Source organism: Helicoverpa armigera, chromosome 2 (genome assembly GCF_030705265.1).
Source record: "Helicoverpa armigera isolate CAAS_96S chromosome 2, ASM3070526v1, whole genome shotgun sequence".
NCBI classification, from domain to species: Eukaryota; Metazoa; Arthropoda; class Insecta; order Lepidoptera; family Noctuidae; genus Helicoverpa; species Helicoverpa armigera.
The window spans coordinates 9,943,287-9,969,874 of record NC_087121.1 but is presented as its reverse complement, the minus strand read 5'-3'; the positions used below and the strand labels follow the sequence as shown (position 1 = coordinate 9,969,874).

Here is a 26,588-nt window from a genome sequence, read left to right as displayed (position 1 = left end):
AGGAAGTTAGGAGGGATATCATTTTAAGACGATGCATGTAGTGATGAGATGCCAGAGACGCTAGACATAACTTATTTTCTAGAAATAAACGAGATAGAGTTAGGAACGGTGAGTGTATGCTTGCTTTTATGCCCTAAGTACATTTCATTTTATTTCTGAGAAAATGCTCTTGTGAGAAAATACAAAGACTTACAAGATTGGAAGTAAACCGACCAAGGTGCATCTTGGTCCACTTATGACGGAATTCTTGACTAAATAACTTGTAACGAAACATGACTAAATAATATACCACTGTTTACGTAACAAGTATTCAAAAGAAATAAGAAAAGACTAGTTAGTTGGAAGCATTGTTATAATTCAAAATATACAAAGCTTGTTCATAAATAATTTAATCCTGATTCCTTTTTGAAGATTGTTATCCTCTTTTTGACTCATAAAAAGCCTGATCAGATCCAGACCAGGGGATCGCTGACTAGAGTCAACGTTCACGCGAATAGCACCAGAGTGCCCAGTGTGAGTTTTGGAAGATAACTTTTTCGATGCGTCAATTATCATACAACTTAATTACGCACCATTCATTTTAGAACTGTTTATTTTAAGAAGCTGTAATCGGCTCTTATATTAGTCGTAGGTATTATAAACGCGCTCAATCATGAATGAGTAAACGTTATAATCCATCATGATTGATTATTATTCAAATCAAGTCATGGAAACGACTCTTTATTTCAGCCGAGTTATAATTACGTATCGAGAGCGTTATCTTAGGCCCGTGCCACAACAGAATTGCAGCGGCACCGCGAGCGGCCGCGCGACCTTTTCAAGCAGTATGGAGTTAAGTTTAAAATTATTTAACTGAAGTGCTCGCCTCGTCGCTGCCGACCCTGTGTGACTCGAGTCTTACAAAACTCGTAAGCAGTCTGGTGATTGATCAGATTTTGTCGTACATAATGCGCATGATCTGATGGTCGGTCTTAACGCGGGCGTCGAAGGCGCGCATCTCGGAGTGGCGGCGAGCCTCGCGCTCCGCGTCGTGCAGCACGTACTCGCGGATACCGCACGGACAACAAGCACCGCATTCGCAGAACGCACAGCACGCGTGCACTGCACCCCAGGCTCCTGGGAATAAAGAAAAATATTAGCACGAGGAAGGCGATAGGCTAGGTACTTTTTACAGTTTTGTGCAGAAGTTCCCACGGGATGCGAATGAACCCGCTGGCGGCCAGTAATTTATAAATTGTCACCATTATTGACGGTATAAGGCACAGACTCCACCAAAGCTAAGCTGAGTGGAGTTTTTAAACAATTGATAGAATATCCCTGAACAATGAAAGTCTGGGTCTATGTAAATTGGAAAATTCAAAAAAATAAGACAGCTTTGACCAAACCGAATGTTAATCCAGTAAATAGGGTCTCTAAAGTCTGAAAACACTCAAACGTCATCACAAATCTCTTACCCATAGCTTTAGCCATTTGTGCATATCTCAAGTAAGGGGTGTCCACTGAGTCATCTATTGGGGCCTGGCAGATCCTCACCACGTGGGGCTTGTGGATGGCATAGCGGTCGTTCACCGTGATGCGCCGCGTACGACCCAGGAGTGGGCAGGGACTGTTTGGGTATACTTTCTGAAAGGTATATGGAAATAGGTGGATCTTAATGGAGACGTACATCTAGAGAGGCTAGGGGTTTATTGGTCAACTTGAAAAAGTATGGCTTCAGTAGTAATCGTCATTTTAACGGTGCTCGCAAAACGTTAGTTTATCGGTCCTTCTATATAATCCATACCTCTAAACATTAGATAGAGAGATATTTCAACATCTTTAAAAATGCACTAAAACTGGATTTTTATGGAAGGCCAACAAAAAATATGTGGTGTTTGCCTGTAATTGATTATGCATTTAGCTTGTAACTTTTTTGCATGTATCGATTTTTCCTATACATAATACAATTACTGGTGGCATCCCAAATAAATAAATAGAAGCAGCTCAATAGTCCTCCTAGTGTATTAATACAGAGCGCTAATATTTATATCCAAGTAAAGAAGTATTCTTGTAAATACAATTACCGTGGGCCATCTCTTAAAGCATAAGGGGAGCGGTTTTCTCTCCAGCAGCAGCTCAGCTGACGTGTTCTGCACCTCGCCCTTCCACTCGCGTCTCCGACTCTTGCATACTGGACGGCATCTGGTCGGTTTTACAGTAAGGTACAGGAGAACTTGATGCAAGTGGCTTTTATCATCGTTTCATCAGTGAGGACAGCAAGGTACCAAAAAACTTTTTTGTTTTTGAAATACATATGTAAGTATGCTGCCCTACCAAAGGTTGCTCGGATAATAGGGATGAGACAGTCAGATAAACAGTCGCTCCTGTAAAACTCTAGTATTCAGCTGCGTTTGGCAAGGCTGGAAACCGGCCATAACATAGTTTGTAAAAAGCTAGGCAGATGACTGTTTTGTAGGTGACCCTTTTAAAACATAATATTAAGAACAAATACTCACTGGCAAAGACCTTGAAGTTCTTTAGGATCGCGATGTTTTTTCGGCAATTGTATCATTCTTTAAGTGTTACTATCCAAAAGGGAACGAAAATATAATATCTTGAATTTCTTAGAGATTTGAACACGACATTTGAGTTGTTGACATTGTTTTTGGTTGTTAAAGATTTGAAGCCATAATTTTTAAAGTAGTTTTAGTACCTATTATTCAACCTTTTTCCATATTTACCACTTAAGTTCATAAACATTTACCTCAGATATAACAACAATAACACAAACAAACATCAAACTCTTCAGCTTTATAATAGAATAAAATTACATTGAGGAATTCCCGACGAAAGGTTGAATCAAAACAGGAACAAATGCTGAAAGTCAAAATGAAACCAGTCTGTCGTAATTTGAACTAATTAAACCGTACTCAGTAACAAATAATTTCTTCTTAACGTAAACAAAAGGCATTTGTTATACCATTTAGTGCAAAGTCAAGTCTTCGTTTCGTTAATAAGTAGAGAAAAGTGTTGTTCAAAGCAACACCGAATCCGTAATTAAAAAGTTTAAATTCTCGTCCGTTTGGAATTATTGTTACTTTAGCTTAACGCCCAAGTTTCACGCTTTGTTTTCACTTTCAGCATTTCATCGGAAAATTGGACGCCGTCTATTGATGACGAGTTTTAATTTTTTTGAATGGTTGGCTTAAGAGAAATGAGTTTTACATCCTCAATTCTCGATAAAAATAATCACAAAAGTGCTCTCAATATTAATTATAAATGTAACAAGGGAAAATATCGCGTGGGCGAACATTGAACAAAAATATTTTTGTATGAGCCATTTCAATAGATAACAGGGCCTGATATAATTATTTCAATTACAATGAAATTCTATGAGCTCGTTTCGTGGAAAATTCGAGCAAAAAACATTTCAATTAGTTCCACACAAATACGTGGAGTCCAGACATTGTTGAGCGAACACATAAAGCTTTACAATATTGTCGTAGCCTCATAAAATCTCGTGTTAATGAAATTTAATCTGTCATAATTACATGCGGTGGGAGGCAGTCTGCGGCGTTCCCGCCAATTTCCTATAATTATCGGGCGGGAGCGCGGGAAATCAGGTTTGCGGTCGCCTCCGTCGGCGCCACGGTCGCACGAATCTCATTTGTGCACGAGATGCCGGCGAGGACGCACGGGAACTCAATATCTTGATTGGATTTCATTTTAAAGATGTTAGTTTTGATGAAGCTATTTTATTTCAACTATGCTTAATAATAAGATTATTTATAATTCGATCTCATTGCTTACTTAGGAAAAGTTCAACGCCCCCATTTATGTATATTACCGAAATTGTTCCATAAGTATCAACACCTACAACTAACCTATATTAATTACGAGGACAGTATACCCACTAACGTAATAATGTCAAATTCAAAATCTATACATATAATAAATCTGTAGAAAAGTAATTTTTGTACATTGAAGAAATTGACAAAAAAAATAGCCAGCATGTTAAAGGATAACTAACAGAACCCATTTCCATCATTTTTGTCATTTTTGTCTGTTTATCTGTTTGTTCGGGATTCACGTAAAATCTACGAATTCAATGCAAACAATGCTTATATACAAAAATTCTACGTAACTTGGGGTATTACTTAGTTTTTGTTTCATCGAAATCGATTCACTCTATCAAAAGATATGATTAATTTTGTGAATTCAAGATGTAAAATATTACGACACGCAATCTGTTTGTCAAAACTGTACATTTGAATGTTGTACTTATATTAGTTGATCGGCCTATTATTAACCTTTACACAGAAAATCACACCTTCATAAGTAACTTCGGAAGGAAAAAAAAAATGAAAATTTTGTTTAGCCAAGGTTAAAGTAGCTCCATCTGTGGTAATCTGTGTTAAATAAAATACATAAAATTTGACAAAGGAGCGAGGTGGTAAATGACAATAAATTACCATACATTCTTTATAGAGGATTATTATTTCAACAGATGGAGTTGTGTATTTTCCGTAATTCACCATATTTTAACACGTAGTGTAATTTTTCGATAGACATTTCAATAGTGTTTGTCAGTTTGCCGTGCCACATCAAAATCCAATTATAATTATTACCTTGATGAAAGGAAAATTAATAGTTCTCAGCCAAATTTAAAACGGTGCCATCTAAATAAGTTTTTGAACATTATGTCAAAAATGATGACTTTAGTATAACAATCAGAACAAGCCCAGATACAAAGTGCAGATAAGAAATGGGAGCTTTCTCGATTTAATACCATACACACGTAAAATGCTTTATGCGTCTGAAAACGAACACATTGCGCGTCGCATACCAGATACATGCTTACTTTCAACTTCTGATCGCAAATACACTGGTCACGATTACGAGCAGTCTCAGTAGGACCCGAGCCAAGTCTAAAAAAACACCTTTTATATAAAACTACGTTTGATGTCATTCAATCACAAAGACAGAATTGTTTTCTGTTGCAAATCCTATCCACCTGTATCCTATCCTAATCCAGCATGCATTGCAGGTGTGCATTGCACAAAAACCAATGGTATCCTATTCGAGAAGTCAAAAGAGTCGACCCGCCAACGTCAGCTTCTGCGCTAAGCAAGTGTTCTTAATAGTACCATCAGAATTACATTCATCGTTGAATGAGGTGAATAAATTTTCAGAAACCGCAACAACAGTAGGAGCCAAAGCATATGATCGCTTCATAGAGCTCTGATTGGCCCCAGGTGACCAAGTCAGGTCTGATTTGTTCGTTCATCAGATCTTTGAAAGTGTTTCGGTGGATACTGTCGTCCTGTGTGACACAAAATATGGTATATAAACGTCTTCCGCAAGAGCGAAATTTTCCCGGTGTGTGGTAGTGACGCACAGTATACAACACTTATGTTTCTTTCGATTTGCTGGCTCCACCAAGAAATGACAAATTGCAAGCGTACATTTTGAAAATCTTGGCAAAACTGCAGGTTTCAAGTACGAACTCGGGCGTGTGAGGAGCGCGGGCGCCGCGCGTGCGTCGCGAGCGCACTGCGTGAGCGTCGCGTTTTGCTGCCCTGCGGCATTTACCTATAGCGCGCTCGCGGTGCGCACGTGCCGCTCTCCTTGACGTTTAACTGCTAAGGCGTTTAGCGGGCGGCGGGGATAGCGGGCGAAGGGGTAAGAACGCAACTCGAGCGCCGCGTGCTCGCGTGCACATGCCGTAGGGCAGCAAAACGCGACGTTCACGCAGCGCGCTCGCGACGCCCGAGTTCGTACTTGAAACCTGCAGTTTTGCCAAGATTTTCAAAATGTACGCTTGCACACAATACACGCCCGAGGATCGCGCACGCCTAATGTGGGGTCAGCCTTACCATAGTGAGTAAGTGCACAGAAAATCCCCCGTCATACAAGTGTTTCTCCCCAATAGTGAAACTATCCTACCCTATGCGCCTGCTGATGATGATGACTCATTTTATCATCCATCCAGCTATTCCCCAACTATGTTGGTGTTGGCTTCCAGTCACCGAATCTGTTTGAGTACCAATATTTGCTTGGAGCGACTACCTATCTAGCTACCTTCAATCCAGTCAACTACACAAGACGATATCCATGGTAAGACTGACAGACTTTCTGGCTTCTGATTAGTCGCAGCAGCTGCAGAAAATGTACAAATGACAGCTTTGTCAGACTCAAAGCATATAGACATAGATTATAACTGTTTCCTGTGAAAATTATTTACGCACCATACGTTATAATTTTCCAAATTGGCTGACTGGATCCAGAGATATTCACAACGTCACAAACTTTACTTCTTTTGTTTAGATAAATGGTCACATCCACAACAAAACCTTGATCAATGAATCTATGCGACTGCTAAGTGCTAATCCTAATTATACTGTCACGTGAAAGAATGCACCTACGGGATAAGTAGTATTTTGACTATTCTATATTGCCCACGCAGACGAAGTTGCGGGCAACAGCTAGTGTAATTATAAATAGTTACCTGCTTCATCAAGTTTATTAATTATCGGTTTACCCTGCTACCCCTTACCTTGCAATTTCGGGTGGTGGAGTACCGCACTTCAATATATTCGTCAAACAGATCAAACGCTTCGCCAAACTGTATGTTATGTGGGAACTTGCAATGTTTACACGTTACTGGCTTATACCCCGGCTCCCCTTGTGGTTTCAATTCCGGATCAGGTAGTTTCAAATACATAAGAGAATCGTTATGCTCTCGGTTACCTAATAATTTGAAAGTTTTTTTAGAGCTTTTGAAGATCATTTAAGAGGCTCAATTTAGCCAGTGTGGATACTGTATTCTAAACTTAATGTTATAAAGCTTAAGTGGGTTGGTTTATTTGCTCTAATGCACTAACCAAAAATTGGATACCTCAACAATTAAACAAATAAGGCCATTTTTATGATTTTTTAGGTAGGTATTTATGGTGAAATTTTGCCACCACGCTACACGTCTGCATAGGACGGGGGTGAAACCACTGGTAAAAGCTTGTTGTCCTTATAAACGTAAACAAATGTTGCCGAAAACTGATAAAGCAAACATAATACACGAGAGCACAATAGCACTGTCATGTTGTCATTAATTTCTCCTTCCGCGAATGTAACGCAGTCACGGGACGCAGATGATTAATTTATATTTTATATTAACAAAGACCCATTGTCCTACTGATGGGAATTCCTATGTATTTCCCAGATTTACAAAATAATAGCTCCAGAAAAATTATCATGAATCCTCCGTAGTTGTATTTTTCTGCATATCATAAGTCCTCTTTAGCTCTCAGTAACCTATGAATTGCTATGTAATGTTTTGTCAAATTAAAAATGTCAGACGAGAAATGTTTGTACATCTATTCGCGTGCATGTATCTTATTGTATTTGATTCTGTAATACACAAAGTTCTAGCCGTTATCACTGTGTTAGACCGCGGCATATATCCTTTAGAAAAAGGATCGGTGGGAATACAATTTTATATCGACCTTGAAAACGGCAATCATCAGAGCACATGCAAAGTGACTTCACGGCCAACAATGTGTTGTTTATCCGATGAAGACTTCAAAGATTGTAGCGTAGATACTATTTATGGTGAAAACGAACAATACATTAAACCTCAAAGCAGAGAAACTTTAATTTATGTGTATCCTTCTTTGTACCAGTACGATCAAATAGGATACTGCGATTTTGGTGTCGAATACAAATGTCGTAATGCAAGGCGTACCAGAAAATTTTCTATCAATATACCTTTTGACACACAGATTGCGAATAAGAAGTATACGAGCTACCTTAAAGCATACACCGATGTGAAAGGCAGTGATTGTGATTCTCTAGACGAGGATGCGCTACATGAGTGCGAAGCGGTCAATTGCGATCTGAAGTACTCCGGCAGGAGACCTTACTTTGAGGGTAGACGAGGCAAATGTGTGAGTGCTCCAGTATGCGACACAAGTGCTGCAAAAGAACTCCCTGATATAGTTTATGTCCCTAAAAATAACATTTGCAGAGATCTAGATCGTCCCATTACATTAGGTGATATATACGTAATAAACACAGGTCTCGGTGTCGTTACCGAGTCGACAAAGTCTGTAAACGAGGTGAAGGTATTGTTGAAGTCAAACTGCTCGACAATTTCACAAAATGTTCACATGTTAAAGGATATGATGTTCGGAACACTAGCTCCTACTATGGTCACAACCGATACGACGGAATACAAAACATGTTGCTTAAAGGCCATATTTTCGATAATTGGCTACATAATAGCCCTGTGTGGCCTGTTGCTCTCAATTGTCTGCTGCTTACATACTTCACTATGGTGTTACTCTAAGTATAAAACAGGGGAACTAAAAGAGGTTTGGGCTTTTAAACCAAATGAGAATAAGCCAAAGGACCATTTACGGAAACCCTCAAATATAAGCCGAGAGGTAACGGACAATTTGTTGAGAGAAGTAATCGTGCATAACCTGCCGTTAGAGATGAGGGACAGTATGGTGGACATCTGCCAAAGAATCGATCAGCAGATAAAGCGAAAGAAGAGGTACAGAATAGGTGACCTTAGAACTGAGGCAACTTTTAGGAATGAACATAGTGCTACAATAACAGACACGTCTTCTGAATCATCGCAAGATGAAGTGAATGATGCGAATGATGCAGATGTTAATAGAAAACTTTTGAGTAAATAATATGTTAATTATATATATTTATGTTGTATATAAATTAGTTTTATAGGATTTGTAAAAACAATTAAAACGGTAAAGTAAAAATGGGCGTTTGTTTTTAATACTTTGACTTGTACATTTCATAAACATTTCGACAAACACCGATTTCAAGCGTGCTCTTATGGATTGACTAGCATTGAGTAATTAAGCTCTCATTATAAACTAAACTTTAATCATTGCTTAAAAAACTATAGTTCATCTTTTTGGGCTTGCACCTTTAGATGGTCTTCCTTGATAAAATCAGCTGCTCGTTCAGCAATCATCATAGTAGCTGCATTAACGTTGACACTAGGTATTGTCGGCATTATACTTGCATCTACAACACGCAGGTTTTTGATTCCGAACACTCTTAGCCTGCTGTCCACTACAGATTCAGGGTCTTTAGCTTTGCCCATTTTAGCTGTACCAACAGGATGATACACATGGTAAGTCACAGTTCTAGCCATACATTCCCAATAATCTTCACTTTCAAACTCAAATCCATCGCAGTCTGGGAATTCGATCCTTTTTATTTCTGCTTTCATATCTCTGAAAGTTGGCGTTTTAACAATCTCCATCACTCTTTTAACGCTCTTAACGAAAATTTCCATATCACGTTTGTCGGTAAAGTACTTCGGGAAAATCATTGGATGTTCCATCGAATTCTTTCCTCGCAGCAGAATTTCTCCTTTCGAGTGCGGCCGGCAGAGAGACACGAAGAATATGAACATTTCATTGTCTTTATTAAAGTCCACAAACTGCTTGCAGATAGTTTCATTGAACGAAAACGTATTCTTACACATAGAATGTATGTATGAAGTATTTGGCAGGAAATAGTTATGATCTATTTGCACATCAGGTAACGATTTACCGTCAGGAACTGACAAGAAAGCATTTATATTGGGCTGATCGTAATTCGTAGTATACGGTCCTGTCTGATCTATCAAGTACTGAGCAGCAGCCTTTTGGAAGAATTCTTCTCCCCTCCTCTCTGCTCCTGTGTCCACTGTCACCGGAATAGGTATGCGAACATGATCCTGAAGATTTTTGCCCACGGGTAAGTCACTTACTACCGAAATATCTTTTTCTTTAAGATGCTCTCTTGGACCGATACCTGACAACATCAGCAATTTAGGAGTATTAACTGTTCCAGCGCTTACTATAACCTCTTTTGTTGCGAAATATGACTCCACATCACCGTATAAAAGTGAAAGTCTTACGCCAGTTACTGTTTTGTTCTTTCTATCAATTTCTAGTTTATTAACATAAGTGTACTTCATAACTTTCAAGTTCTTTCGTTCTCTTACGGTATTGAGGAAAGCTGTAGCTGAGGTTACTCTTTTACCCTTGTGAATGCTGCCTCTAAGTTTGCCTACACCCATCTGTGTTGGTCCATTTAAGTCATCCAAGTACGTCAATCCCATTTCTTTGTATGCATTAGTCAGCCTATCAGCTATGTCGCCATGGGTAAAGTTAAGTTGATCCACGACAAACTCTCCTTCAGTTCCGTGTTCCTTTCTCAGTTCTGGGTTATTAAGAATGAAAGGATCCACAACCTTTTCACTCTTTTTGAAGTACTCTTTTAATGTAGGCCAGTCCCAGCCGTCGTTGTCTTTAAGATGCCAGCTCTCATAGTCGCCCTCGCTGCCTCGCATGTGAAGATGGCCGTTAATGGCTCCCGTGCCGCCTAGAGTTTTGCCTCGTGGCCAGAAGAATCGCTCGTCGATGCAACCTTTGCAGCTATTTTCATCTTGTTCTGTGTAGTATTGGAAAGTGTTTCGAGTCCTGTGCGTATCTGAAGAGAACTTGGGAATCTGGAAAGAAATTAAATAGCTTATTGTTGCACAATACCTTTCCTTGTATACTTTCATTTTAGCAATATAATAAAAGTTTACGTACAATGCTTTCCATTGGAGGGTCTCCGCCAGCTTCTATGAGCAGCACCTTCCACTCCTCAACTTCAGACAGCCTGCTCGCCAACAATGCCCCGGCTGTACCGCCGCCGACGATGATGAAGTCAAATCGGTCACCATCTGGAAATAGTTTACAAAAAACAGCTCCCAAAATGCCCACCCTTCACCACTTCCTATTTGTTTTTGCTGGGAAGAAGAAATGGTGGAACCAACTCCCCAGCAACAAAGTTCTGTCTGTATGGTATAATGTGAACTTATCTCTAACTTAACAACAAGTCTTGAGTAAAACAGTCAATCAACTCACTTGTAAGTCCATAAGAGTAGTCCATAGGCCAGTTCTCTGTGATGAGGCACTGGGCAGCCAGGAAATGCGTCACCAGGTTTGTGAAGGCAGTTCCGGCGGTACCCTGGCTGTAAGCCTGGCACCCAAGCGGCAGGCACTTCATGATTTCTGAAACGATGATCATGATTCTTTAGTATGATCTCTTTTTTCAACATATGCAATACAAATAGCTCGACTCAACAGAAGTGAAATTAAAATAAATGAGACACATAGCTTTTTGGCGTATCGTCAGCGCTTTAACACCTGTACGGAATGTGCCTATGTTCAAGATGAAAGCAATGTAATACCTAAATGCTATTGCATAAATAAATAATCAGCTCATCAATGTAAGAATTAGGTTAAAACCAGTCACTTAAACAGTACATAAAAATCTATTTAAAACTGTTAAGTCTAATCTTTGCTGAGATTAGAAAAACAAATACCTATAAACATAGGATATTCCACTTGGCAAAACCCATTAGTTTCTTGCCATGACTATAATTCCTGATAAGGAGACAAAAACGATTGATAAAAACCTAATCAATATCAAGTTATCAAAACTCATTGACGAATTTACACACCTCCTGTTATTTAGTAGCTATAAATCAAATTATGTTTTGATATCAATTTAAGAGTCGAAGAATATACATAGATCTTCAATCACTAAGCTTATAACTATACAAAAAGGCACAAAAAGATCTATTTATTTGTCTTTACTATTTTATGCACATCGTCATCGTGACTTACTATAAAAAAATATATTAATATGCACGTATAATCATACATATAATCGCTCATTCTTAAATTTTTACCAGTCTTCACGACTTTTTCTATCTATACTACACTTCCAGCTCCCTGAATTTCTGTGTCTCGACTGTAAGCCACACCATAACAAACAATTTCTACTCAATCTCGGACACGAAATAAATGGGACCCATTAAAGAAATACTGGCTTATTTCTTCCACTGTTCACACAACAAAACATAGCTTTGTAAGACGTGAATTCGCCTCTGTTTCCTCTGAGAGGTCAGACAAAGGAACACACTCATTATGCCCAGACAAGCCCATTTGTGATCAACTGAGACCAATCTTCTAATTGAAGTTTAAAATACAGAATTTCAAATTAAATTACAAATTCATGTAACAGCTGTAAACCTTGGCTTTTGAAAATTGGTACTCATAAATATACATAAACTTGTAGAAAGGTATAATATCTTTAAATACAGTAAATCTAGTTATTTAGGCTACTTAGAACCGTCTCAGAATTGACCGAATCGACATAATCCTGGGATTATTAGGCCTCTTCTGAACACACGCTATAATACTGTAAATATCTTCGGTAAACTCACACGTAGCACGGCGATCAGTATTGTAAGGGTCACTAAAAAAGTACGAGTCGTGAACAAGAGCTCTCTTAAGTATGTATGTTTAAATAAAGTCAACACCAAAAATGCAAAAATATTTTTCTTTAAACAATTCATTGATTAAAATTACTTACGTGTTTATCCCGGCACAGAAAATAAAGTAACTAAGTTAGTTCCGAGACGGGTCGTAGCAACCGACCGACTGACCGATACGGCTTGCTATCAATCTGGGGAAACATTAACTATCTGTAGCTTAATATAATACTTATTCGATAATGGTGTTTTCCCAAATCCGATAATTATTACGGTTATGTGTTAATTTGTGTGTTTTGTACGTTTGTTTGTTGCTTTTAATTTTTTACAAGACATAACCTATGACGTGTTTTTGTTTCGGCGTATTTTGCGATCGCCTTTCGAGCTTGGCTGGACCTGAATTACAATATTTCTTATGTAGCTATTGACTGTTACTATCTTCCACGACCGAAGTTAATCATGGTTGCCACATATCTACTGCTACCGACTGCCAAAAAGTGATAGTCATTGTTAATACGAATGAGATCTGGGAATACGGACCCCTCTTGAGGCACACAAGATTCTGTATCTGTTTAACACAGATCCAAGTATCCAGTATCCAGTCTACGGACGAGTAGACACAGCAAACGCTGCTTTACCAAGATCATTCAACCCGTGAGAATTTTCCCTAGTTCTGTACTTAACTATAATAAATTATTTCTTATGGCAAACAAAACAGGCATGTTAGTAAAGCGTGTAAAATATTTTCGAAACAATGTTTTTTTATCTTTATCGTTTTATGAGAAAAAGCTTTTTAGACACTCATAAGCAATGAAAAGGCATTTATGCAACTAATGCGTTTAATCCGTGGTTTAATCCCAAAAGCATTTAACAATATACATACATACCTATGATTGAGTATTTCGCGTATTTTGTTAATTGGCCCAACAAACAGCGAAACGGCAATGTCAAATATGTTGTCTATTTCGAACACGAATTGTTTATGAGGAACTGAACTAATTTTGTGAATTGTGATTTGAAATAATAAATGATTTTCCGCTTTTGAAATACCACAAATAATGCTTGTTGCTAAGGAATTCTTACTACAAACTATTGATGAAAACGATTAACTTTAGCAGAGGTTTATGCAAACTATACTAATCCACAACTTAAGAAAAAGCACTTCTTCCGAAACTAATACATAGGAACCATACGCTATTTTCCAATGATTATATTATTACACGTGTCAATCCAATAGCTTTCGATCATGTACTGAGGACTTGAGAAGCTAATCCATCATCCACTTCATAGGGACATATTAAAACAAATATTGAAACAAACGCTATAAAGTGCTCTTAAACTAATTGTCACGTTATGGTGGAAAGTAGCATTGACATTATGGAAATAACGCTGACTTTCAACCAAGTACAGCCAAGGATGGGTTGCACCTTTTGAATGTAACGATTACCAAAACCATAACCAGCCGTCTGTCTAATCGCCAATTTGACCAATAGGCGGCAATTTCTTGACTATGGTTTGGCTATAATTATATTTAAACTAGCGTCCACTCACAGTTTCGCTCTCGTCCTGAGGAATCTACTTCTCGCACTCGATAAAAATAAGCCTCGTGAAAGAGTCAAAAACATACATACATCTTCACAAGCTTTCGCTTTTAGCTTACTAACGTGAATGACTTGGAAAAGTCTTCAAATACGTGAATGCTAATAATATGTGTTCTTAATGTTTTTCAATTACGTGATTGGTAAGTGGTCTGTAGCAGAAGCCACGATAAATGTGGCTTTTTCAGAATTTTAGTAGGAGTCTATGTTATGTAGGATATTTGGTTTTCGGTGATTTGAATTTTGCTCTGTTGCCTACTTTTACTATCTCTCGGTCTCTCAGTTGAGTAATAGTGTATTTAGTTGTGGCCTTAAAATCAAACAACATACCTACATCTTCATATGAATAATAATTTCTCTGACGCAAATAGCAAGTGACAATAAATAATTGTACATACCTTACGTTCTGATAACTGTTATCTAATAAATACTACGTTATCTTAGGACACGTCAGTTTTACTAATTATATGTTACAGAGGAGATAGTAATGCTGCTTGCATTATTTTCTTGTCAATAAGGTATTTTGCTCTTGTTTTCACTGACATGCATCAAAACTACATTTACTTATGTATATCTATACTCATCGTCTCTTCACTTATTCGTTCAGTCACTTGTTCGGTATTAATTAATTACTTCTTTGTATATGTCTGCTTCACTGTAATGGTAAATCGTAAGTCGATTTTGATGCTGTTAATAATTCATAACCTGCAAATCATGCATGAAACCCTCTCTAATAAATTGAAAGAAATGAATGCCAACTTAATCGTAAGAAATTAGATAATGACCTAAAAATACGCCAATGTTTACTTACTTATCTTCATAGCAACAAAAATAACATTTATACCTAAATGTAAGTATGTCTATACCTACCCTACCATTGCCAAATTCCAACGTAACAATCCATTTCAAATGTATTAATTTTCCAGTCTCGTATGTTTTATTATTAGTAAAACCTTCGTGTACATATTTACGTTATCATATTGAATTCCCAAATATTGAGTACGTTGAAATATTTTCTAACAAATACTGGCATATTTTCAGAATTCCATAAATAGCGTTGTTCCTAAAAACCGCAAAATTTTGCCACGCTTAAGTATTTCGTAGAACGTGAAAAAATGTTAAGGATGTTTATTATTTACATAGAACGATTTACTCTTCTTTTAGTTTTTTTTTCGCTTATAAAGATATAAGTGAGATATGAGATAAAAACTATTAAAATTTGGTATAGATCAGTTTCAATCATCAGATTCTGCAAAGAATGGAGTCTTTTTACACAAACTTTCATCATAATCACCACCATTTATTCATGACTCATGACTCAACACCAAACAGACATTCTCGTCTTCGAGGTATCAGGTAAGTCAGAAATTCCTTAGCTTTGAGTGCCTCAATTTTATTACTGTTATCGAGAAAACTATGTGAAGCTTTTCATAACCATGAATTAACCCAACTAACAAACGTCTGGTTTCAATTGTTTTTTGCAATCAATTTTATTTGCAATAGCAATGTATTTTATTTTCAGTGAAATTAGATTTCCGCAATTTATTTAATTGTGACATTACCTACAGTCAGCACTGCAGGTAGACAGTTAACCTGCAGCATAGCTATTTGGTCTAAATAACAGTTAACCTGGAGGCTAATTGCTAAACGTATCGATTTAGGTCATACAGTTGGTATCACTAGACCGGCAGTGGTAACACACGTGATTGCTCTCTAATTATTATCAGCCGGCCCGAATGGCGGCAACGGCGGCCATCTTGTCACTATCCTTTTATAGCTTTCACTGATCGTTTGCACATCGGATAGTGTAAACATTGTAGTTAACTGCTTCGGGTAATTAATTGGCTTTGCCTGGCTTTTGAAAATTAGCTGTAAAGTCAACAGTTTTACAACATCAGATCATTTAGAATTTTTAATTAAAGAATTTTGTTGCAGCATGAGTTTTTATGTAATAAATGTTTACATAGTTTTGGTACATCATACATATGATATTCAGCGCATTAACAATTGTTCAGCTGCTATAAAGATTTCTATTTTCGAAACGCTACATCAGACTCAATTGGGCACGTTAGTGAGGATAGATAGAGGATACTCAACCGACGACCAAGTGGGCCTAGATTAGTCTGACGATTGGCTAGGCTGGATTAAGCAATTGGCCTCGAAATGAAACAGTTCGGCACTGATTGCTGTTGGGCACCTTTTGATGATCCCGTGCTATTGGTAGGTATGTACTATTTTGACTTTAGCTTCAAATCTAAACTAGTCTAGTTCTAGTTCAAATCTAATCTAAATCAAGCAAATTGACTTAAGCTATGCTTGCATTGATGGCTGAAAAATGATACACAGATTTAATTAAAAGAACTTCGAGACATCTTGCTTAAGCATGATGTAGGTACCTACCTACGCTACATAGGTAGGTATAACTGGATTTTGTAACTGGATTTTGTAACCCTCAATGCAAAAATAGGGCTGTTATAAATTTGACCGCTTTGTGTTTGTCTGTGGCACAATAGCTCTTTAAAGAATGAACCAATTTGGATGTGTTTTTAGATTATTTACTTATCCTATCGTATGGGCTTTATGTACATTGGACACTGTAAACACGAGTTAATTTACAAGTCTACTGTAAACATGGAAGACGAGAGCCTTGCGCTAGGCTTCTCCTGTTTGTAATGCATAAATCTGTATTCCGTATCGACGCGGCGTTCCATAGGTGATCGTAACGCAAACATCTCGGTATTGCTTGCATGTATCAGTGAATTCAGCCGTAAGATTGTACTGCATGTCTCTATTAATATTCAGACTAAAGAATACAAACCAAATTCAAGCTTATGTTAACGGCAGAAACATTTGTGTGAGTAGAATACGCACCCAGCCTATATGGCGGTCACCTATCCGGTTTCCTTATAAATACCTACCCGCAAATACTTTTAAATTAGGACAAGAACTCAACGAAAGAAAACGTGACATCCATTCTTTGAACATTTTGGTATTTTGAATGCAAAATGGCAAACAAAAAAAACCGTAGAGGCTTTCAAATATATTCTCAAGTAGGTACCTATATGAACCGTGTGCCGAGCTCACGATGCTGCATCGCTGAGTAGAAAATGTATAAAGCATCAGGTAGCGAACCTGCGAACACGACGCTTTCATATTTTTATGAGATCCCAACACCTATTGATGGGATGCTCTATATTTTTATGAAAAGTTGGTGTTTGTTTTGGTTACAAAGTGAAGTCAATTAAAGTTTGTTAACAATGTCACTGTTAAACATAGCCAAAACAGCTCTAAAAATGCTTTTTTCCATATCTCATACCTTTTCGTGGTTACTTACAGAACCATTTTTTTGTTTTATTTGCTCCTTAAATACCATAATATTGTTAACTACACACTTCTTTGAGTTCTTCTTACGACCCGTAAACCACGCTATGAGTTATTAAAAGCTGAAACTTTACGGTCAAACCCAAAGGAAACTAATAGACAATTTCCAATTTCTTAACCGCTTTACGGTCGGGTACATTTTATAAGGTCGGATAGATTAAATTATCAACTTAAATCTAACTTTAGCGCGTTAAGACAGCATTTTACGATAAACTTTCATATAATCTGATTATTTTTCCTTAACTTTTTTTATTTATTAAACGGTTTCAATTACTTCATAGGAATAAAAATGACGATCTCGTTGATGGATGCCGAACTGATGATCCTGGGTTGGATTTCTGCTACGGTCAACATTTGTGTGATGATCATATTTCACGGGCCAGTTTCGATCTCAAAAGGCTCAAAAATACTAACCTGACGAGCGATGTCTTATATCTATATCTACTCATTTACGCAACGAAATATTTGAAATGCTGAACATGGGCTGAACTAAGCATTATTCAATGGTGTATTAGTTAGATAATACACTGCTGAAGCAAAAACAAAACGTTAACAGTCATTTGCTGTGAAGCTGTCAACACTGTTATTCTTGTCACTGTCAGGCAAGCCGACAGCCGTTCGTTTGCCTCTTGCGCGAAAATCTGTGTCCAGTGTATTGATAATTTTGTTTTGTGAAACTTTACTGAATTAAAAAAAATAATTATAGTTTACTTACTAAAACTACTGTAATTGCAGCTTGTAACGATGCTGGTTAAAAAATTATTCACCCTTGTCTTCATACGTAAGGAAGACCAAATATTATTGGGTTTTAAAAAGCGGGGATTCGGCATGAACAAATGGAATGGTTTCGGCGGGAAAGTGGAACCAAACGAGACAATATTAGAGGCTGCAGCGAGAGAATTGAAAGAAGAATGCTGCCTGACTGTTAAACCTAGCGACTTGAAGAATATCGCGCATCTAGAGTTTACTTTTGAAGGAGAACCTACATTGATGGACGTCAGAGTATTCTCCACAAGCATATTTGAAGGAACGCCGAAGGAGACTGAAGAAATGAGGCCCAAATGGTTCAGACATGAGGATGTGCCTTTTGACGATATGTGGCTCGACGATAAACTATGGTTTCCATACATGCTACAAGGTAAAAAGTTCTTTGGCCATTTGCACTATGAAGGTTTTGATAAGATTTTGAACTATAAAATCGAGGAACTTGATTCTATGAAAGCTTTTTATGAGAACAGAAAAACTAAATAAATCCAAACACTTTATTTTAATGTTTTTTTATGATTGTGTTGGCTGTAAGCTCCTTTTTTGTTTGTTATAAATTGTTTTGTCTTTTTATATAATTAAGTTTTAAGGAAAGTTCCTGTGATCAATGAGTGATTATTATATAAGTGAACAATAGAGCGTTTGTTGTCTCAATGACTATAAATAACAGATAAAGGCACAGCATACACAATGCAACATTGTGGTCACATAGTTCCATATAACTAAGTGCTGATTCAATCATCATTAGAAAGAATTCATTACAATGTTATTACAATAGGTAGTTCTCAGTATTTTATAATTAATTACTGTGATATAAAGCTTACTTAGGACATAAAGGTAATAAAAAAAATATCTCTATTAGCAATAGCAATAATAAAAATAGTATGTAATACCTCTTCAGTAAGATCTTTTGTCAAAAAAAATATTTTCTTTATTTCTTTACTACTTACAAGTTCATGCCCATTTCAAATTATTTGTTGAATACTTAAAATGTTTGTTATTTCACATATCAAAAACATCTAGATTGATTATTATAGAATAAGATAAAAAGTATTTAAAATACTCATTTAAAAACCAAAATGTAGAATATAGGTAAGTAAGAATAAATAAAAATCATGTTTGGAAAAATATTGTTTTTTATTGTTGTTTTAATTATTATAACAAAATGATTGTAAGCACACACATACGTTATTCACATACTACCTCACTTCAATGAATTGTTATGAAATAAAGGATTACAGAAGAAAATAATAGTTAACTGTTCTGGCTAATTTTATAAACATCCATTCCATTTACACACGAAGTTTATTAAAAAACTGATAATTATTGTATTTAAGAAAGAATCTATTCATCACATTACTATTGAGTTGGGTGACAAAATATTTCTTGTATGAGGAAGACTTGGTAATTTAATGATGGTTCCCACATAAGGGTATTGGAATGTATTTCCTGTTGCTATAACTGTCGTGAGTAGCAGTAAATACTATTTCTTCGTTATTAGTGTATTAATTATACCTACTTAAACAACAAACATTCATTCAAATGCAGACATATCTTCAACAACATTCGCGGCAGTAAATCGTAAGTTTGTATAAAAATGGAAATATTTTTATTCAATAGTTGGCAATCAGAATTTGTACCAACTATCCGTTTTAAACTATTTGACTGACTACTCTGTAAAAACTAAAATTTGACAAGTTTTACAAAAAATACGTACATACATAGAAAACCATGACTCTGATTAGAAAAATCTTTATTTTTATTACACAAACAATTTATTTCAAAGTAATCAGGAGCCTATACTCCATTTGAGTTAGCGCTTATCTAAAGTTAAACAATTTATGCCTATTCAAATGAAGTGTCCCTCTTGATCTGCAAGTTTATACATTTTTCAGAACAACTTTATTCAATTTGATTGTATTATTTCTTAGAAACTATTTTTTATTTGATAAAAATAACTGATCAATGTAAGTAAGAAGTAGAAAAAATCTTAGCATTTTACCTCATTAACTCCTAAACAATGATATAAATGATTGTTTTTAGTGAAAAGGCTTTTGTATACTTTCAATGCTGTAACCAGAAGACTTGATAGATACAATCTTTATTCAGTTATTCATAGAGTAGTATCATGTTCTTTCAAGCCTCGGTTAGTGTCCATGACACAATAATTAAGAGCTATGAATGAATGTATGCACATGAACCAATCTATACTTGATTACAACTTTTAGTACAAAACCTACATACTCCTTAAAATACAATCAACAATATTGGCTCACTCTTTGTCCACTTTAGTCTTTGATGGCATCCCACACAATTTTACTATTCTCGCACAAAAGCACTGAGTTCCAAGACCGATTCCTCTTGAACAATCATTGGGCTTGTTCCTCAGTCCCGTCACCTTCGGCCAGGGCTGTTCTGGCCAGGTTACGGGCCAAGGCTAGGCGGAGAAGATCAGCCTTCTCACTGTCTAGACTGGAGGAACGAAGTTCTAGGCACAGCATGATCTCGTATGTGTCGTTAGATGTGAATACTGCTTCATCAGACTCTAGGAGAGGTAATGTATCCAGGAGGAGTGTTTCCCAGAAGCTGAAAATAAAATATATGTATGTATTAAATTATTGTACAGAAACCAAATCTGTATTGAATCAATATAGGATCATTACATTAATAATTATTGTAAGTGATAAAATAATACTTACTATTCTGGAGCAATTTTCGATGTAATCAAAGAGACTAGTAAATGTGCAGCTTTCTTGAATTCTCTTGTTTTATAAAGTCTGTGGAAATCACAGTATTTTCCTGGAAAATGAAGAGAGAACATTAAGATTATATGTAATTAACAATATTGTAATATATTGTTGAGAATAACTTTAGGAAATCACTATAGTCATTTACATAATAAGACATTTTTCATATTATTTGGTACCAGATTTTAATTATTTAGTAAATTAGTATCAGGCCTTAGTATCAGGCGAAACGCCGTTAATAATTTTCAACCACATAAAAAATCTACTCCGTACCTAAAAACAGCAACGCATCAGACAGCAGCATGGCGGATCCCGCAGTTAACAACAGGTCTACAGCAGGCAATGTTGCGTGCTGCGTGTAGTGGCGCAGCGCGGCGTGAGCGGCCCGCGCCGCCGCGCCCGCACTGCGCGCGCGCACCGCCCAGCACAGCGCGCCGCCCAGCCGACCCGCCGACAGGTGCCGCGCCGACATGCAGCGGCATACTGATTGCGCTGTGGAATATTTTAATAGTTTTTGATAACTACTAGGATAATATATTTCGTGTTTCGCACTCGTTATAGTTATCGGCACGGATAATGAGCTCTCGGCGGAAGAGTGGGGATCGCTTTGCGCACTATACACTTAAGGCAATAAACCAATAAAGCACTTCCGCGCAGGTGAAAGGTCAGGGCTCAATATCTTTGCCGATGATTATACAAGCGGTCAGAAGCCAGAAAATCTGGCAAACAGCCCTACCGAGGAGTATCGGGTTATAAAGACTAAATATGGAAAATTGAGAAAAGGCTAAGCGGCTAAGGCAGCTAAAAAACAAAAAGATATCTAATATCTTTTTTTTTTTATATTACAATAGCTTGTTACTCACCAACACCAATGAGTCCATGTTTCTTAGCCTCAGCAATGATCCTCATGGCTTTGGCCTCAGTCTCTACTGGTATTCTCTCCAGTATGAGCTCAGCTCTCCTCAGACCCTCGGGTGGACAGGAGGCTAAGTAGGAGAGACCAACTGACCAGAGGGACTTGTGCTCCATTAGGAGACAGCCATATTCTAGGATTAAGCTTTCACGGAGGCGAGAGGTTACACTGGAAAAAAAATAAAAAATATATGTTTATTATTTGAGTAAATAGAAATAAAGCAATCGATTTTATATGCTTTTCTTGTATTAAACATAGCTATTATATTGCATGTAATGTTAGAATAATATAATTTGTAAATTTTGCTTGAATAAGATTTAGTTTTAAAATATATACTAACTTGGTTTGCTGCTTATCCATGATGTTAAGTTTACCGCAGTGGAACAGAATATCCGTGAGATGTGTTGCAAACCACCCATTGTCAGATATCTGTTGAATTTCATGTATCACCTGCAACAACACACATATTCGTACACACATATATTACTATGAATAAGATAAACAGATTTTAGAGATGCAAATATTCATTTTCGGTTGAAACTTATCACACAAAGATTTATATACCATGTCGCAAAGATCACATAACTAAAAAAAAACCTTGTCTATTATATGTATAGTTTTGCCTAATGATAAGGACAATAAATAATATACACTTATGTAACAACAAATTACTATTTAACTTTTACGTAGAAGTTCTAGGTTGCTAAACTATTCTAGGTTCTAGGCCTTTAAAAGTTCACCATCCTCACCTGATGCAAATCCCCTTCAAGCAGTGCTCGCACCATATCATCTAAATGCGACCGTGGCGAGGCCTGCATGCCCGCACAGGCCGCCGCCGCGCCGCCCAGCTCATGGCGACGCGACCACGGCGCCGTGAACATCACCCAGCCGCCTAGGATGTCGAACCAAGAGGAATACTTGTTGCGAATTGACTCGAAGGCTGTGTAGTCACCGATTATTATCTGGAAGTAGGATTCATGTGGATTTTTTTGAGTATGTACTGAAAGGCAAGTTGGTACTAGAAAACTAATGTTGGAAACAAACCAGTGTCATAACATTATTTATTTTATATTCATTCAGGTTATTTCCGAGACTTGATGACATGCCAAAATACAGTGTACATAAGTTTATATGAAAAGGTCATCCAACTTGCAAAATGTGGAATTGGAATAATATTAATTATACTAAGATCTTTCATGTTTTTTTATTAATCATATCATTTATTGATGTAGTCTTCTGTTTATCTTACCCTCATGATAAGCTCAAGTTTAGGTTGTGAAGCCAGCACCCTGCTGCTCAGCTTAGACCTGCACTCTGCCTGCCAGTGCTTCCAGGATATTGTGAACTCTCCTGTAGAAATGCCTCCATACACCTGAAAATAGAAACATAAGGAGTCAATTGAAGAGAAACTCAAGTGCTATAGAAGCAAGACCTAATAAATAAATAGAATTAACTTACACTATACACAGGCATACTCCTCAAGGAGTTATCAACAAGTTTGAACTCATTGCTCTCCCCAGCTGAGTGAAGTTTCAACAGTGCTCTGGCTACATCCACTCGACCCTGGACCACCATACCAACTACAGTATCCCAGTAGTCCTTATGCTCCTCAGAGCCCCTCTCACAGGCCTCCAACAACTGGGCAGCGGTCTGCTCATGACATGGAAAGTGGAACCTCACCCATTCCAGTAGGTATGGCAACACTATGTCTCCTGGAATATTGTCTATGTACAGAATCTCACACAAATGCCAAATACATTCAATAGAGTAGAAAATTGTAATGTGAGATAGAATATTATTCTTTTCAATGCCATTCTCTTCTTTGGAAGCGGCTTCCTGAAGATTTTCGATGCACACTCGGATTATTGATCGGAACTGACGAGATAGCTTGAGGAATTCCACTTGGTTATCTGAGACCTTGGCAGTTTCTGCAGCCTTTTGTAGAGATAGAAAGGTCCCATTGGATTCATTGACAAGTTTTCTTAGTATTGGAGTGAACAGAAGAATATCTTGACGAACGTTTAGAAGTTTATCTTGCGATGTATTTGATGGCGTTTTGCTCACAGTCTGACTTCGAGGGTATATCGTAAACTTGTTGCCTCGACCCCACGCGCATCCCACACGGTTTTGGAAACATTTGTCTGGAAGGATCTGAAAGTAAACGAGTGATTGAATTATACGCGAAAAAGATGAACAAGAGTTGTAGGCTTTGCAATAGTCAGATATGGGCATTTACTTTCTGCACAACAGTATATAGAGTTTGCCGTAAGAGTCGAATTTTTAGGCGGTAAAGACTAGGAAATTACAAAAAACTAGAGACGACTTAAATGTTGTTCCAACAATATAGAAAATTTTAGCAAATAACAAATTTACAATGAGCAATTGAATCAAACATTATCCTTCTGTTTATAAGCTAAATCAAGAACAAACATAACCTTACTCGAAGTAAAATCCTACTTACAAATGTTTTTGCTGTGTCTACACCTTTCCCAGGCAAAGGGGCTGAAGAAAAACTGGAGGTATTCATTATTTCACCTTCAATAATGTTTTACAACGGCTGAAATCCTTTTATTTATTTCAAAGCGACCGTTTCATTTCTCTCAGATTTCGATTTTTGGTTGGATTGGAATCGGGCATCGGCTGTCGCTTGACGTTTGTTCGTTTTTTGTTTTTATCTGTGCCTAAAATAGTGTGGTGCCACATTAGTGGGATCATCAAATATAGTTTCTTTTGCCACTAGCGCCAGTGCTCTAAAACTTTCTTGTTTTAGTCAACTATGAAGTTTACGTGCTATCGTCATTAAATGGTAATTGAGAAACTTTCAATGTTGTATTTGTAATTAGGAATAAATTCTAACTGGTGAATTGCCGTTTATCAATTTAAAATATAAGTGTTCTTAAGGTAATTATGTATTGTATCTTTTTATTCATTATAAGGAAATTAAATAGAATTATGACCGGATGACCTGTTGGAGGACATGTTGATTTTGTCACGAATAAAAACGATAATTGTCAATTCGTCAAAAACTGTTTTGTTTAGACGAAAAATTAACAAAATCTACAGTAAATCGTGTGATACCGTGTTGTGTAATGTGATAGCAGTATAATGTGTTATATATATTTACATAAATAAGTCTGACTGAGGGATAAACATTCATTACAAAGTCAATCCGTGTTATTTGGTAAGTTTTTGATATTGCATCAATGTTTGTTCGTCACTAACTTTCTATGTAGCAAATGCTGAGTGTGTAACTGTGCAAGTTAGACCTTCACCGTGCGGGCCAGCATCAGCCGTAGTTAGTAGAGGTAGCGAGCCTGGGCTGACGTAGCGTAGCGCGCCGCGTACTTATCGTATTTAGGCCGCGATTAGCAACTTATCGGATGTCTATGTTGTGTATTTGCGAATTGGGTGGTTGTTTTGTGACGTCACGTGTATGCAAGTTGGATATTCTTTGTGGTAACGTTGCCTTTGATATGATAAACACTATCTACAGATGATAGTAGTATCAAGTAGTCTCCAGTTGATTCCGTTATCCGTGTGCACGACGTACGTTTCCTACAAAAAAGTGATAATTTTAAGTGTATAGTGTAGTTGCTATAGACCCTCTCTTATTATTGTGTAAGTTTTTTTAGTTTTACTTCATATAACCTTAGTTTTTACTGCTTCTTGTTGAAGACCTTGCTAATAACCTCGTCCCAGCTGCTATTTACTTTACAGTTATGTTATACTTACTCCTAATTGGTGCTTAATCATATTATTTGCTCCAGTAATTAGTTTAACAAGTTTGTGACCACAAATATTACCTGATTTTCTTCCGCACAGTTTATATCATTATCAAAACAAGAAGACTCATTACTGGTTATCATGGAATTATCAGAACCTTTCCTTCATTAGAAATTACTAAAACTAAACTTTACCAAACTATGCAAACGCAACACATTGTAAAATAACAGATAACCAATCAAAGCATAGCAAAACGAAAAATGCTTATAACTAGCAAAACTTATTATGAAACTTGACATACTTTTAATAACACATTAATAATTAACAAACAGCTGATGGTGACTCAATCACTCGTAAACTATTTCCATATCAACTTCCTCAATATTATTGAAAAGTTCATATCTTATACATTCATATCTTAAACATGGACATATCAAAAGCTATAAAATCATTTGCATATTTATATATCTATGGTTTCAAAATATTGTAATTTAATTTACTAATATGAAAAGCATATTAAATAATCTACGAGATCTACTGCATGAAAATGGAGCATGATTTGCATTTTTTATTTTTTCCTTATTCCAATCGTGAGCAAAATATTGATAACAACATAAAATTGCATGGTGACTTTCAAATTCACAAACTATTTCATTTCCTCTACAATAAGTTGCACTCGCCCTTATGTTCCCAACATAGTTGGGAAAAGGCTCGGGAGATGACGAGGTTTCATTTTTCCCAGATACAGACTGATGTCCATGAAATAAACTGATAACTATTTGTTTTAAAACCTGTGTCATAAAACATAGATAAACAGCCTTCATAGAGTAATCAAAATAGCACATCCCTGGCATTCATCACAATAAGATGGCAGTAGATAATTTATTTCTGTAGTCATTGTTTGTCATTGTTTTAAGCACTTTTGACCTTTACTTTTGTATTTAGATAACTATGAATGTAAAATTATAAATACCTAGCTTAAAATAGTTTACTAAGCATATTAGTTTCCTGCATTTACAATACTACTTTCAGAAATTTTGAAAATAATTCTCAGACTCAGTTTGTGGTCCTTTCGCCCAAACTGGATTTACAAGGGCCATTTTTATGGTAGGATGGGTCTAACAGAATATCTGTTT

At 36.8% G+C, this 26,588-nt stretch overlaps 6 protein-coding genes across 10 annotated transcripts in view; 3 read left to right on the top strand and 3 right to left on the bottom strand.

Moving 5' to 3' along the window:
- Nucleotides 1-334: 334 nt before the first annotated feature.
- Nucleotides 335-2,651, bottom strand: LOC110382487 (uncharacterized). Its single transcript, XM_021343099.3, has 4 exons — nucleotides 2,496-2,651; nucleotides 2,064-2,181; nucleotides 1,455-1,623; nucleotides 335-1,116 (listed from the first exon to the last, which is right to left on the bottom strand). The coding sequence occupies exons 1-4, from the start codon at nucleotides 2,549-2,551 to the stop codon at nucleotides 929-931; spliced, it is 531 nt and encodes a 176-aa protein (XP_021198774.2). The 5' UTR covers nucleotides 2,552-2,651; the 3' UTR covers nucleotides 335-928.
- A 4,333-nt stretch (nucleotides 2,652-6,984) lies between these two features.
- Nucleotides 6,985-8,740, top strand: LOC135118271 (uncharacterized). The gene has a single exon (XM_064039666.1). It carries the CDS (start codon nucleotides 7,293-7,295, stop codon nucleotides 8,676-8,678), a length of 1,386 nt encoding a protein of 461 aa, XP_063895736.1. The 5' UTR covers nucleotides 6,985-7,292; the 3' UTR covers nucleotides 8,679-8,740.
- A 13-nt stretch (nucleotides 8,741-8,753) lies between these two features.
- Nucleotides 8,754-12,573, bottom strand: LOC110382495 (ecdysone oxidase). Its single transcript, XM_021343108.3, has 4 exons — nucleotides 12,427-12,573; nucleotides 10,911-11,057; nucleotides 10,593-10,726; nucleotides 8,754-10,507 (listed from the first exon to the last, which is right to left on the bottom strand). Exons 2-4 carry the CDS (start codon nucleotides 11,050-11,052, stop codon nucleotides 8,903-8,905), a joined length of 1,881 nt encoding a protein of 626 aa, XP_021198783.3. The 5' UTR covers nucleotides 11,053-11,057; nucleotides 12,427-12,573; the 3' UTR covers nucleotides 8,754-8,902.
- Nucleotides 12,574-17,889: 5,316 nt separating this feature from the next.
- Nucleotides 17,890-18,892, top strand: LOC110382494 (oxidized purine nucleoside triphosphate hydrolase). The gene has a single exon (XM_021343107.3). The coding sequence runs from the start codon at nucleotides 18,049-18,051 to the stop codon at nucleotides 18,553-18,555; it is 507 nt and encodes a 168-aa protein (XP_021198782.3). The 5' UTR covers nucleotides 17,890-18,048; the 3' UTR covers nucleotides 18,556-18,892.
- Nucleotides 18,893-19,238: 346 nt separating this feature from the next.
- LOC110382486 (nuclear pore complex protein Nup85) lies at nucleotides 19,239-24,397 on the bottom strand. The gene is made up of 9 exons (XM_049844025.2): nucleotides 24,191-24,397; nucleotides 23,188-23,880; nucleotides 22,979-23,101; nucleotides 22,479-22,691; nucleotides 22,070-22,179; nucleotides 21,680-21,897; nucleotides 21,090-21,308; nucleotides 20,769-20,868; nucleotides 19,239-20,655 (listed from the first exon to the last, which is right to left on the bottom strand). Exons 1-9 carry the CDS (start codon nucleotides 24,254-24,256, stop codon nucleotides 20,439-20,441), a joined length of 1,959 nt encoding a protein of 652 aa, XP_049699982.2. The 5' UTR covers nucleotides 24,257-24,397; the 3' UTR covers nucleotides 19,239-20,438.
- A 170-nt stretch (nucleotides 24,398-24,567) lies between these two features.
- Nucleotides 24,568-26,588, top strand: part of LOC110382390 (epsin-2) — a 31,259-nt gene continuing 29,238 nt past the window's right edge. For 2 of the 5 annotated variants that reach the window (XM_064039615.1, XM_064039617.1), the window contains exon 1: nucleotides 24,697-24,910. The gene's annotated coding sequence lies outside the window, so the exon portion shown is untranslated. Of the gene's footprint in view, nucleotides 24,631-24,696; nucleotides 24,911-24,997; nucleotides 25,348-26,588 lie in introns of those variants that run through there. The other 3 variants (XM_064039633.1, XM_064039627.1, XM_064039603.1) reach the window with 3 other exon arrangements.

Excerpts from the sequence above, each read along its gene's own strand:
- LOC110382487 (XM_021343099.3), bottom strand. The coding sequence starts at position 2,551 with ATGATACAATTGCCGAAAAAACATCGCGATCCTAAAGAACTTCAAGGT. Across the intron at positions 1,624-2,063 it reads GCTTTAAGAGATGGCCCACG|AAAGTATACCCAAACAGTCC; the intron begins GTAATTGTATTT and ends TATACCTTTCAG. Across the intron at positions 1,117-1,454 it reads ACAAATGGCTAAAGCTATGG|GAGCCTGGGGTGCAGTGCAC; the intron begins GTAAGAGATTTG and ends CTTTATTCCCAG.
- LOC135118271 (XM_064039666.1), top strand. The coding sequence starts at position 7,293 with ATGAATTGCTATGTAATGTTTTGTCAAATTAAAAATGTCAGACGAGAA.
- LOC110382495 (XM_021343108.3), bottom strand. The coding sequence starts at position 11,052 with ATGAAGTGCCTGCCGCTTGGGTGCCAGGCTTACAGCCAGGGTACCGCC. Across the intron at positions 10,727-10,910 it reads CTACTCTTATGGACTTACAA|ATGGTGACCGATTTGACTTC; the intron begins GTGAGTTGATTG and ends AACTATTTCCAG. Across the intron at positions 10,508-10,592 it reads ACCCTCCAATGGAAAGCATT|ATTCCCAAGTTCTCTTCAGA; the intron begins GTACGTAAACTT and ends ATTTCTTTCCAG.
- LOC110382494 (XM_021343107.3), top strand. The coding sequence starts at position 18,049 with ATGCTGGTTAAAAAATTATTCACCCTTGTCTTCATACGTAAGGAAGAC.
- LOC110382486 (XM_049844025.2), bottom strand. The coding sequence starts at position 24,256 with ATGAATACCTCCAGTTTTTCTTCAGCCCCTTTGCCTGGGAAAGGTGTA. Across the intron at positions 21,309-21,679 it reads ACATGGACTCATTGGTGTTG|CGCAATCAGTATGCCGCTGC; the intron begins GTGAGTAACAAG and ends AATATTCCACAG. Across the intron at positions 20,656-20,768 it reads TCGAAAATTGCTCCAGAATA|CTTCTGGGAAACACTCCTCC; the intron begins GTAAGTATTATT and ends TTTTATTTTCAG.